Genomic DNA, 13,168 nt, shown 5'->3' on the forward strand with positions numbered 1-13,168 from the left:
GTTTTTGCAGTTGGGAAAAACGGGAAACTTGGAACTTAAAACATGTGGTTAAGAAGTAAGAACCACAGTGGGAACCTTGTGGCTGCTCTCGCCATCCAGACTGGCCGTAGTCACGAAGCAGGTCCCGTCCTCTCGAGACGAGGACAGGAGGATGAGGTCGCAGGGGAACGTCTCGTCCTCCTTCACCAACACCACGTCGCCGACCTGAAGAAATAAAACCCACAGAGACAGGAAGTAGAATTTTTGTTTTTTATGTGACTCCCTTCACATTAAGATCCCTTGTGGGACCTTGACGAGCCTTATGGATAAATTAGCTGATTCAGCGTTATCAGGCGTGCCGTGCTGCTTATCCTGTTAGGCCAAACTGCATTAGAAAAACAGCATTAGCATTGCTAACGAGCTAACCCGCCGCTCTGGCAGCCGAGCTCGAGCCGACAGGAAACAAGCACCTCCAAGGATGCTCCATCCTGCAACTGATCCTCTGTATCTGGCCCCCGTTACATAACATTCAATACCACAGAGGATCAGCTACAACTCAGATGTGAGCCCTGACACAACACACACAAACACACACACATTCAGAAAATCACACAGTGTTGTTGCATGTTTGTTTTTAGCATTTTAGACTGATTTTTTACCCTCTTCTTTGCCTCTAACTGTTAAATTTCTGCAGGCTTGTAATCCTCACAACTGAAAAGATTATAGCCCACATGCACACATACACAGGCGCACGCACACGCACGCCACACGAGCGGCTTAGCCGCGGGAAAATCCTCCGAGCCGACAGAACAAAAGGCACCGGGACGCACCCTGATCTTGCGGCTCTGCTGTCGGACCACCTTGCCGTGCTGCATCACGTGCACCGGGCACAGGTTGACCGAGTTGTCTGCCTTGTGTCTCAGCCAGTCCTCATAGCCCTGACGCACAGAGAGGGAGAGAAAAGAGGGACACCATGAGGTTGCAGTCAGGGAGCTGGCAGACGGGGAAGTGGCGGAGAGCCACGTCACCTGTTTGATGGCGGTGACGGTGATGACGAAGAAGAGCGGCAGCCCGCTGGTGATGGGACTGGTGGGGGTGTCGATGATCAGCTGAGGTGGGCGGGAAAAAAACGATGCAGATGGATTTGGGTCAACTGTGCTTAACACTGTGTAACACGGCGTAACACTTTGCAACACTGTGTAACACTTTCTGATGCTTTGTAACACAGTGTAACACCGTGTAACACTGTGTACTGCTGTGTAACACAGAGTAACAATTTGCAACGCTGTGTAACACTGTGTAACACTGTGTACCACTGTGTAATGCTGTGTAATACGGAGTAACACTTTGCAACACTGTGTAACACTGTGTACCGCTGTGTAACATGGAGTAACACTTTGCAGCACTGTGTAACACTGTGTATTGCTGTGCAATGCTGTGTAATGCTGTGTAACGGGGAGTAAAAATTTGTAACACTGCGTAACAACCTCCATTTCTGTTTTTTGTTTTTTTTTGAGCAGGACGAAGACGAGACTTTCTCACCTGAACCAGAAATATGATGAGGAAGTAGAAGTTGGCGACTCGCCTGAACTGCTCAAACATGTTCTTGGGGACGAAGTTCCAAAACGTGTACTGGAAGAAGACACGAAACAAAGCGGTTCAGACTGGACCATTTTCAAATGGACTGTTTTCAAACACAAGTTATGGAGCTCAAAGTGTTTTGTGTTCCACTATCACGAAAGAAGCTGTGCCGACCCTGGACCTTGTGTGTGGGAGTGATATGTTGTTGTTGTTTTTTCTCTCTCTCTCTCTCTGTCTGACCTTGGAAGACGTGATCCTGTTGTCGGGGAAGCGTTGCTGTATGAAGGCCTCGGTTCCTGGTGGTTCCTTGTGTCCAATGTAGATGGTCCTGCTGTCCACCCAATTCTCCTCACCGACGCACTGCACGCGGGAGACAGAAGGTGCAACATTATTTTTTTCATCTTTGGGGTTCTTTTTGTATTATTATAACTCGTGGATCACAAAGGGAAACTTCTCCTTGCCATCATGAACACACAAATAATATCGAGCCGACTTGCACACGCGCAGCAAGTTCCCAGCCGTTTAAGCAAGACTCATTTTCCTCCTCAATGAATGAGAGCTTTTGTTACCACAGATACGGAGACCTGCATGTGACGAGGGCTGGAATGCAGAGTACTTGCAACACACGCGCGGCCACGTGCACGCGGATGGCTGATGCACTTTGAAGGCTCTCTTTTGCTCTCTAGACATCACTTTTTTCCGGAAGCTGTGCCCAACGTTGTCTCCTGAATTTTCAAAGTGACTCTGACTTTTTGCCGCCACATCGCAGAGCTCAAGCACCGTCCCCACTCTCCCGCTACCACAAACTTGGACGGCCTCTAAGCCGGCAATCTTCCCCCTCCGTCGTTGATCGGGTCTCATCCCATCATCTCTGTTTCAAGGCTTTTTACAGAAAAAGCCTGTGTGTGGCAGCGTCTAATCGAATAAACACATCATCTTGGTCATGAGAAAATAAATAAATAAATAAATGAATAAAAGCAAGGCCTATAAAATGTAAAAAGGTGGCCCGGCCTTTCAGCCTCTCAGGTGTAACCGGAGCCCATCGCCGCTATTCTGGACCCCGATAATCACTTTCAGCAAGCGTTTCGCATTACAGGACGCGGTTCGATTCGGGGGAGGGTATTTATAGTGGGAGAGGGAAAGAAGTGTGGTCGGCTGAGGGATGGATCCGTCTGCCTCCTGGGCCTAGCCAGTTCACTTTCCTACCACACACACACGCATGCAGGACTGCAAGAGAGATGAGGCGCAGGTGTGAGTTTGTTTTTAGAAGTGAAAGCGAGTTATTCGCCAGCTGCATCGCATCCTTGTTCCTCCTCAACTTGCACCTTCAATTGAATAAGCAAGAACAACAACAACAACAACAACCAGGAAAAAAATACACACGCTTGGAGAACTGATATGAGCCGCACCGCTGCAGCCGTGCTATTAGCTGGAGCCGAGGGCACATTACGCAAAAGGTTCCCAGTGCATTTGCCATTGATCTCACATGAGAGGCTTTTAATGGTTTGTCCCGTTGCCACCATGCAGAGTCCCTTGGTCACCATTCACTGGAAGACGGTGCCGCCCCCCCTAGTTTTAGTGGCGTTTTCCAGTAAACAGCCCCAGAGAGCAGGGTTGGCCTGCTGGATGTTTGTTTTTTTGTTTTTCACCCACTTCTAACCCTCAATTAGTAGCCAAAGGAAAATATTTTTTTTAATGGCGCTGGATTCATCATTTCAGTTATTACCATGACAAATATCTAAGGCCTTGTTTTTCTTTTTCCTTTTTACCAGAGGACCTGAATGCAACAGCAGGACGGCGGCACACACTGAAGGTCTCACTGTGGTTGGTGGGGGTGAGGGGAACAGGACCATATTGTAAACAGGAAGAAGCAGGACCCACCCACTCAACACAGACGGCGGATGCTTCCTGAAACAAGTGGCACACACGCACACACACACACACACACACACATCTCCACCCCACGCAGCAGACCACCAGAGACAGGACGAAGAACGACGGGAGTGTTTCAGGTGTGGGTGAGCGTTCAAGAGCCTGAGTGAGTTCAGTCGTTCCCATAGTGGATCTTTTCTGACACAGAAGAACATGCGGAACAAGGCGCACTGCGATGCACAACAAAACAAATGAGAACAACAGCAACATACAGTAGCTGCCATCACAGAACATTTTGGGTGGCGAAACAACTGAAATTCAAGAACTGAAATTGTTCCAAATTGTTTAAGAAATGCTCCGTGGTTCCAAGAACTGTGAAATAGTTAACATACCTATTTTTATACATATGATTCGGGTTCCATGTGACAGACTCAGGATCCAGTTTAAAAAAAAAACTAGAAATCAGAGCATATCCACTCTCTGCAGAGGCCGCCTTGTAATTCCTGGCAGGCCGAGATAACATTTACAACAGAGTAATCGCTCACTCGCACACACACACACGCACACACACACACACACACACACACACAAACAGAGCCATGCGTCATAAATAACCATTGTCTCTCCGCAGCTCTTTCTGAGGCTCCACTGTTGTTCAGCTGCTCATCAATCCCAAAAGCGCCTTATCTTGCGCCGAGGCAGCCGGGCAGAACCGGGAACGGGCCTCGGCCACGGAGCGACCTGCCGGCTCCGATCTGGGCCGGGCACCTTATGTTGCCCGACGGGGGATAACGGGGAAATCCCCACTCTGTGTTTTTTGTTTGTTTGTTTTCGCAAAAGCATTGCCCTCCTGGGACTGCTGACTTGAAACCAGAAGAAGCGCCGATCTTTGCAGATATTGCAAATCACATTATTTTAGGATATGATGGCACACATGATAAATGCTCTTATCTTGATGCGAGTGTGTGCTTGTATAAACCCTCTCACACACACACACACACACACACACACACACACACACACACAAGCCCAGACACAGATTATATACCAGCTGTGCTTCACATCTGTCATCAGGTCACCAGCCAAACAGGGCGCCGCCAACTCAGTGTTTTCTCTGGGCTCTTTCCCAGATGGATGCACAAAAAGCAAATCCAAAGGATTTGAGGGGAAAATCTATCTTCTGTCAGGCCGAATGGACGGGGTGAATCTTTGATGGTGCCTCTCTAAGTTACAGCATCGAACGGTGAGCAGCACTGCTATTCCCAGAGCGGGCCTAACCTTCCGCAGTTAGAACCTGCCGAACGCCGCATATTGATGTTTGCCATCGCCCTTCAGAGCACTTAGGGTAGAACGCTGGAATGCATTTGCATTACTGGGCTCAACCTGTGGGATTTTGTCCTCAGACGTTACGTTTTTCCCGGCCATTGACGTGGTTCCTGTGTGTTTTCTCTCCCGTAAAGTAGCCCCGTTTTCCCAGCGGCCCGCAAGAAAAGCCCCGAAAAGGCTTTTAATAGCTGTGATCTAGCCATTTTTTTTTGCCCGCCTCCTCCTTGATGGGTTTATTTCCTAACTTTTCATCCTTCCCAATCTCGATAATGGGAGCACTTTTTGCCTTTCCCCTAATGTTGGTTCCTGCGGGGAACCGGCCGCAGTAATGGTTGATCATTACACTGTTTGGGTTGTCTGACGCGCACAAGGTGGTGGTAAGTGGCTGACGTCATGGGATGGGATGGAATCTTACTTTCTATTTATTTAGGTCATAAATTAGCGATGTACCGGCGGCTGTATGTGATGTCTGCACCAAAACTAAGGCTGTGTGAATAGACGCACCATACAACGACAAATTTTTGTGGACTAAAACAAAAAAGGGACGTCACTAAACATCATGATTTCACTGTCACAAAAAATAACTGCAGTAGGATTAAAAACCAAGGAGGTAAGGATTTAAATAAATAAACCTTTTAGCCAAAAAGATTTCAGACAGTGGAATATTTCACCAGCTCGTCCTGAATTTGCTCTTCATTCTTTCCTCAGCAGGCGGACAACCCAGCCATGCTGCTCCCTGGGCTTCGGTCACAGCAGTCCCTGTAAACTGACCTGCCTCGGCCTCCCACTTCCTCACTTTCCTCCCTCTGTTTTCTCCAAGCTGGGCTGACCGGTGAGTCCCCCTACCCCCACCCCTGCCTCGCCGGCCCAGGCGTCAGGAAATGGATCACATGAGGATCAACTGACAGGACAGCGGGGCAGCGTTCAGAATTAATTCCCGCTGCCCATTGTTGCGTCAGTTCTGGTGAAATTCACTTTGACACGTTGCAATGTTTGGAGTTGTTTGAGGATTTCGGCAATTATGACAGAGCACTAGGTGGCAGGAAGCAAGAGCTCCATGTAAAGTGATTTTTTTTTGTCCCTTTGGACTGGAGGAATTCTTTGCAAAGACAGTTCAACATACTTTATCTGAAATCATAGCAAACTGCAATTTTATATACACACATATATATATACATATACATATGTATAATTTTTAATCAGATTTTGTGTTTCATTTTTCTACTTCCTGTTTTCACATGTGCTCCAACCCTGCTGCGCTTCCAGGTCAAACAACTGTGTGAATCAACAATGGATTGTTCTACTTTCTTTTCCTTTTCATGCAAGGTTGTAGCAGAGACGCTACTCTTCTCCCACCGCAAATCCCTGGAATTGCTTTGCCATAAGATCAGTGTCATATCTAAGCAGAGGAATCTAAAAAAAAAAAAAAAAGAAGAAGAAGAAGAAAGAAATCACATGCCGGAAAAATCTGAGGAATGAGGGGAGCCTGATGCCATCATGCGGCCCTCATGGGACCAGTCACCTGACCTGGGCGTGTGGTGGGAATAGCTTCTGTGAAATCTGTGTCAGGGAATTTGGAAGGAATGGAACTACTGTCGGACAGAAATCTACATTTCTGGTGATCACATGCTGGGTTTTTCAACGCGGCATTTCTTCTTGCTCTTATCCACCAGACTGTTGGGGTCGGCTAAACCGATGACCTTGAGCTTGAGCAGGCAGAATGACTCGGACACAGCTGCAGGAAGCAAAAACCAAGTGGAAAACAAACTGAAAAAGGAATCTTTCCATCGTCAAGTCCAAGTCAAGTTTTTGATTTGGTCACAAGGAATTTCTTTCCAAACCGTGGGTTAGTTATTCTGGTTATTCCAGTCAAGGAGCACTCTGGTAGAGGCAATCAAGCATTATGTTTCAGGTTATAACACCATCAAAGTCTTCCTGCTCAACACTCGCAGAGAATAGTTTCACTCTTAACAGTTGCAGGAGGAAAGTAGGACTGGCCATAACCTTTTTATAACAACACCTGGAAACACACACCTGAAGATCACTGGACTTAGCAATGACAGTTATAACATACAGGTTTTACAACAAAGTAACTTTTTGAGAGTTAACTTGCCCTCCAAATGATATAAACGCTGGCCTGGTTGAGGAGGGTCAAACGAGTGCACTGACGATGTTTCCCAGAGATCAGTTAGATTTGGCAGTGGGACAGAAATCTCTTTCTGTACTTTGGTGAGTTGAAGCGGAGTGTCAAACGCGGCAGGAAGTATCTCAAGCCATTTCAGCAGCAAAGGTTAGTGATGCTTTGTATCCTCAGCAAAACTGAAGAAGAGAGACCAGGAGGACACAGCTGGTAAATGGTCTTTGACAGTGAACTAGCCCCGTTTCACGAGAACTCAAACTCAAATGCTCATTTAATTTCTTCAGGAGGTGAAGCTTCAGGTGAATGTCACAACCGCTCGGAGGGGGGATGGGACGAAAGCACAAACACTGTTGAGTTTGAACAAACTCAAGCACACCAACAAAGCCTAGAGGTATGTATTTAAGATAATATTGTGCACCACTTTCGGCTTTTGTTTTTTTACGTATTTACGGGAGGGCAACGGCCCTCCTTCAAACACCTTCCACCGGTATGGACAAGAGTTCATGAAACAGACGTCACGGGGGACACGAGGCGATCAATTTTCGCAGATGGAGCTGAGCCCCACCTCACTTCCTGCGCAGCAAAATTAGTGAGTAGTGAATTAGTCTGGAACGTCCTGCTCGGCGAGGAAATAAGGGGACAGGAAAGGAATAGTTACTTAGTTAGACGTCTGCAATATACCCCACCCCTGGAAGGGGAGACGGGTAGGTACACTCAAGGTACACTTTTCTTCCGCCCAGCTATCATTCCCTCAGACAGGAAGAACATTAGAGAGCGCACTTTGCACCAAAAAAAAATTAAAGAATTCCACCCTCAGCACTTTCCCTGGCATCCCGGGCGACATTATTACGATGACCCGGGTTCAAACAACATCGCTCTCCGTCTGGATGGCTCTCTTTCCGCGAGACTGTGGCCTCTATGCACCATTAACCCTATGCCATCCATCATCTGTCTCCCTGCTCAGTGGGCTTATTATACGCCATTAATGGTACCGCTGCGCCGTGACACTGGTACAAACCCGGCGAAGTAGGTACAGGCCCGGGGTGTTGTGGGGGGCGTGAGGGTAAACTTCAGAAGGATGGCGAGAGTCAGGTACGTCTGGATAACGAGATAACGGTCTCAATCCAATCTCGGCTCGACCACCTGACCCTGATAGCTCATATCGCTGCCTCGGGTCTCTGTCGCCGCCACAATCTGTACCTTCGTATCTCTGCAGGAGAGGGTTTGTCTTTGTCAGACATAGAAAGAGCGGGCGCTTAGCGAACGACGGGCGAACGTTAGGAACGCAGTGCTAAGTGCTACGTCATCGCCTCGGCAACTGGCCTCTTCCTCAGTTTCCTAGTTAGCATTTCTGCTCTGTGCGCTGGCGTATTTACACCAGCACCACTGCAGCAACGTATTCTGACGTATGAGAATGTCGGCAAATGGACTTGCTCAGTTGTTTATTCCACATCTCTGCGAGCTTTGCATCCCTCCAAAGACAATCAGAGACGGTAATCGTAATCCAGTTGTTGGGTCGGCCGAAGCCAACTGACCTTGGCACTCAACCAGCCAGCTACGAGCTGGCGTTTAGCGTTTAGTTCTTCATCATTTAAGGTGGCCACAAAGAATCATGGACACAGTCATACAATTTGATGTTTTTGCAATGTCATCAGGCTGCAGCGTGAGAGCTACTGTCCTCTTTTTTTCTGCGGATAGTTGGACCCAACCCTAAGAATAAAAACCTTCGGACACAATCTTTAAAAGAGCAGCGCGACAAACACAAGCGTTTCCTTGCTTCGGCAGATCATTAGCCTCAGCATTAGGTCATAGCCTTAGCAAAAAGCCAGTGTTGTTGCTGCTGCTGGTTGAAAAGTGAAGCGACGGCCGGTCGACTTCGCGAGAGCCTGCCGTAAATCCTCCAGGTAAAGAGGTTAAGCCCGGCGCGCTGCGCTGCTGCACGGATTGATTATGGCCCTGGCATTGGGCGAGCGGGAGTTAAATGATTAGCAGGAGGCTGAGAAAGAAGCCCGTCGCTGTTTGGGGCCAATGCATGTGCAGCTTATTAAGAGGCGTGGCCATCTTTCAACAGAAAACGGCAACTTGCGCGGTGTCCTGAGCCAACCTCGAGCCCCGTGTCACAACGACACTGCAATCTGAGGACCTCAGAAACCAGCTGTAAGATGATCCTGAAAGACAAGACGCTCCTCAAAACCGAGACGGTGACGCACACTATTTAATTTGATTTAATCCCCACCTGATGAGACGGCCGAGGGTTGCTTCTAGGTGGGCGGCCAGCGATAATGAGCCAACTGCACGGCAATGACGACGGCTGAATAATTGATGACTTGAGCATGGAGATGGGTGGAATGTACGGAAAGCACTCGCGCCGTCTCTGGCTTTAAAAGACTCCATTAGAGACAATGCAAGGAGTGCGCCTGTCCTCGCCGTCGCCCGCTCCGCTTATGAATTATTGACCGGCGGAGCGAGCCAAGGGGTTCATGCGATCTGCCGGCACACGCTGCGTCACCCGACAACTCCGACGCAATCGTCATGTCTCGCGGTGGAGTGACACAATGCGCGGAAGCGGCGACTCTCAGGGAAAAGGAAAAACACAACAGGTGTGCGTGTGTGTGTGGAGGGGGGAGGGTGGGGGGAGGGTTGGGCGTAAGCAGGGATCTGGGAGGCATAGCTGCAAACTGGATTAGACGGACACTGGTATCGTGAACACCAGTAACCCTTTAATCCACAGGCAGGAAGCCGGTCCGAGGCAGAGGGGAGGTACTTCCTGCCCCGCAATCCAGATTAGTCAGCAGCTGAGGAATGTTGCCGGGGCTGCTTCTACTCACTCACTCACACAAACACACACACACACACGCACACACACACGCACACACACCTTCAGACACGGGCTACCAAGCAAGTCACACACACACACAGGATATCTGTTGTTTACTTTTAGTCACAAATTACAACTGGAACTGGTGAGGTCACGCAGTGACCGCCAGTATTCTTACTCATCTTGTTCGCGGACAGGAAACATCAATCACTTCTTCAGACAGAAGACACTAGTACGGCTTGCATTAACTATTAATAACGATAGGATGGTTGTTTTTCCTCCGTTTCCTGTTTGCACCTGCCGTTTTCCTCTTGACTCTGCAAATACCCAATCTGTTTATTCTGTTTGTCACTCTCACGAATCTAGAAAAAAACACTTGGACCAGCAGGAGGTACTTATCTACAGACAAGGGGGAAACCAGTGCTGCACTCGGTTTTTAAATTAACCTGAGTGTGTGTGTGTGTGTTTGTGTATAGTTCCTCTTTCCACGTTAAAAAGAGGAAGTAGGTCATAGCACCTCCAACAGCAGCAGTGTCTCCGCTTGCCGCTCGGCTGCCGTTTCATCAGCAGGCAGGCGCAATAACGAGGCATCTGCCCCAAAAAAACTTCAGAGGAAGTGTCGCAGCTCAACGGGTTGGCGCAGGAAAGTCAACTTTTCATTTCGACAACCAAAGAATCGAAAAGAGGCCAGATAATATATATGTGTGTGTACATATATATATATGTATACATATATATATATATATATATATATATATATATATATATATATATATATATATATATATATATATATATATATATGTATATATGTATATATATTCATATTTACAGAAAGAGGGGTCATTTCTTGCTCATAAACACAAATTATCAATTAATCTTTCTTTAATCTTTACAGGTAGATTTAATTTTTGATGAAAGCTAGTCCTTAAGAACACACAACCATTAGCTTTGTCAACCCAATATGAGCACTTCCAGACATCCAGACATTTTTTATTTAAGCCCCCTACCAGATTAAAAATCAGGGCACTTTTCTTTGTCTGTTTAAAATTTCTGGATCATACATATATAAATAACCTTTTAGCGTTTACGTTCTGGCAATTTTTCTCTGGGACCACAAATGTGTCTTTTACACCTACAGATGTGCAACAAGCAGGTGTCATGTTCCCGACGGGTGCACTAAAGAGGCAGCGCCTAATCCCGGGCCTCATCCTTGTTGTGTTTTGTTTTGTTTTGTTTTACAGCTGGACTAAAATCAATCCAGGCCCATCCATCTACAGCAGTTATCCCAATCAATTACAGCAGCAGAGCTCATCAGCGCTCGCTGGTCTGCAAGGGCTCGTCTCTGCACGTTCCGGCCGCCCCTCCAACACACGGGGGTTTTATCATATTATGGCCGGTGGTGGGTGGAGGGAGTGGAGTCTCAGTCTTAAAGCCTTAGCTGACCAGCACCAAGTCGGGGCATGAACCCTCTCCACGGTGGGATTACTGAGCCAAGCCCACAGCACTGCACTGCACTGCACTGTTCGCCACCCATTGATTTCACCAGTGTGCAACTGGATTACATAATTCATGTGCGTGGCCATTGCAGTTGAGGTCTGGGTAGTGCTGGGGGTGAGGGGGGGGGGGGGTAAAGGGAGTCAAAACACACACACACACACACACACACACACACACACACACACACACTTTAAGGCATTTCATGCGCTGTCATGTCAGAACTTGCAGAATCGCAGCCTCCCCCACCAGGTATTAGTGCACATTTCCGCGCGAGACTCCAGTGACTTTTCAGCCTTTCAGACGTCGAAACGCGCTGCAAACTCAAACGACAAGTTCTGTCATGACCCGATGTGAATGTCGCTCGCCCACAACAGGTCGGGACGGCGCTGCTGCTTACAAACGGCGGTTTGGACCGTCGCAAAAGAGAAGAAACATCTTCTGATAAAGGTCTTGCAAATCAGCGTGGTGGTTTCATTTTCCTTCTGCATGACAATTATATGTAATTCCCTTTTTTTTTTTTAATGAAAAAAAAGAAGAGGAAGAAGCAGTTGGCATTTACTTGCTGTTGCCTCCAGCTGATGAGTTTCAAATCACCATTGTGATCTATAAAGTGTTTTTGTTTTTCCTGACTCCAGTCGGGAAATATACTATCAGTTTTCCAATAATTCTCCTCCCCTCCTTCCGCGAGTGAAACTTAATCCGGGTGAGTGACCGCCTCGGCCCAAACGTGAAACCGCCGGTGACAGCAGGCTGCGGGGTGTAGGGGGGACGAGTGCACGCGCAAGTTGCGGAGCAAAACTTACATATCTGGTGATGACTTTTCGGAGAGTGCTGAAATCCATCCCCATCCTGCTCCTCTTCCCCGTGCGCCTCTTCTCCTTCTCCTGCCTTTGCTCCTCTCCTCCTCCTCCTCTTTCTCCTCCTCTTCCTCCGTCTTCCTCACCGACCTGCTGGCTCGCCTGTCAGCGCTAACTTGTCTGACTCTTTCCCCCTCCGTCCATGACTCTCGCTCCGGCTCTTTCTTCTCCGCACCTCCCGCCCCGAAAAGGTGTCTGAGCTGAGGAGCGGGGAGGAAGGAGTGGCTGGTCTGCGAGACCGTATGTGTGTGTGTGTGTGTGTGTGTGAGAGAGAGAGAGAGAGAGAGAGAGAGAGAGAGAGAGAGAGAGAGAGAGAGAGAGAGACTTGGAACCGGGACGCCACCACAGGCACTGACAAGCGCACCCGGCTCCTCCTCCTCCTCTTCCTCCTGCTGCTGCTGCTGCTGCTCCTCCTGGCCGGCGTTAAAAGTGCGCCCCCGCCTCCTTCCCAGCCGCCCCGCCCACTCATAATCTTCTTGTCTCCCGCCGGTAGAAAGGAGCTTTTGTCTCGGCTACGTCACGAGGGTTCAGGTGTTGCCCCCCTCTCCCCCCCCCCACCCCCTCCACCCACCCACCCACACACACACACACACACACACACATACACATACACACTACACCGCCACCACGCTCCCCGGCTGCAGGTGTGCGCATGCGCGCTCGAGTGTCAATTGGGATATTGATATTTTGCTGTGACATTATTATGTAACAATTGCACTCTTACACGCTGCTTACGTGTTACTTTCACCACCACCACCAATGCTACTGCTGCTGCTGCTGCTACCACTACTACTAAAAGTTGTACTAGTAGCAGTAGCAGTAGTAGGAGTACTGGCAGTACTGCTACAATAATGTAATAATGTGAAATAATAAAATGAAAAACTGGTTGTATTGGGTACAATTGTACGGATTTGAGGCTAATGAGCCGACCATCACGGTTGTTTAAACTAAAATTAAACCTGTGTGTGTGTGTGTGTGTGTGTGTGTGTGTGTGTGTGTTCGCGCGCGCACGTGCTGAAAAAAAGAGTGGGAGACTGCTGTCCATCCCCGTGGTGCTGAATAATTTGAGCTAAAACCCAATTTTCCTCTAACAGT

General features: G+C 48.3%; 1 protein-coding gene across 6 annotated transcripts in view; it reads right to left on the reverse strand.

The window, feature by feature from the left end:
* Nucleotides 1-12,440, reverse strand: part of atp11a (ATPase phospholipid transporting 11A) — a 45,022-nt gene extending 32,582 nt beyond the window's left edge. For 3 of the 6 annotated variants that reach the window (XM_076017106.1, XM_076017097.1, XM_076017116.1), the window contains exons 1-6: nt 12,020-12,439; nt 1,801-1,920; nt 1,522-1,611; nt 1,008-1,088; nt 810-917; nt 76-204 (exon numbers count right to left, since the gene is read on the reverse strand). In XM_076017106.1, the coding sequence (XP_075873221.1) occupies nt 76-204; nt 810-917; nt 1,008-1,088; nt 1,522-1,611; nt 1,801-1,920; nt 12,020-12,064 (573 nt within the window). In that variant the 5' untranslated portion in view covers nt 12,065-12,439. Of the gene's footprint in view, nt 1-75; nt 205-809; nt 918-1,007; nt 1,089-1,521; nt 1,612-1,800; nt 1,921-12,019 lie in introns of all 6 variants that reach the window. The other 3 variants (XR_012925778.1, XM_076017090.1, XM_076017123.1) reach the window with 2 other exon arrangements.
* Nucleotides 12,441-13,168: the final 728 nt, after the last annotated feature.

This window comes from Nelusetta ayraudi, unplaced genomic scaffold, assembly GCF_046127955.1.
Source record: "Nelusetta ayraudi isolate G7.1 ecotype Tasmania unplaced genomic scaffold, CSIRO-AGI_Nayr_v1 ptg000006l, whole genome shotgun sequence".
Taxonomy (NCBI): Eukaryota; Metazoa; Chordata; class Actinopteri; order Tetraodontiformes; family Monacanthidae; genus Nelusetta; species Nelusetta ayraudi.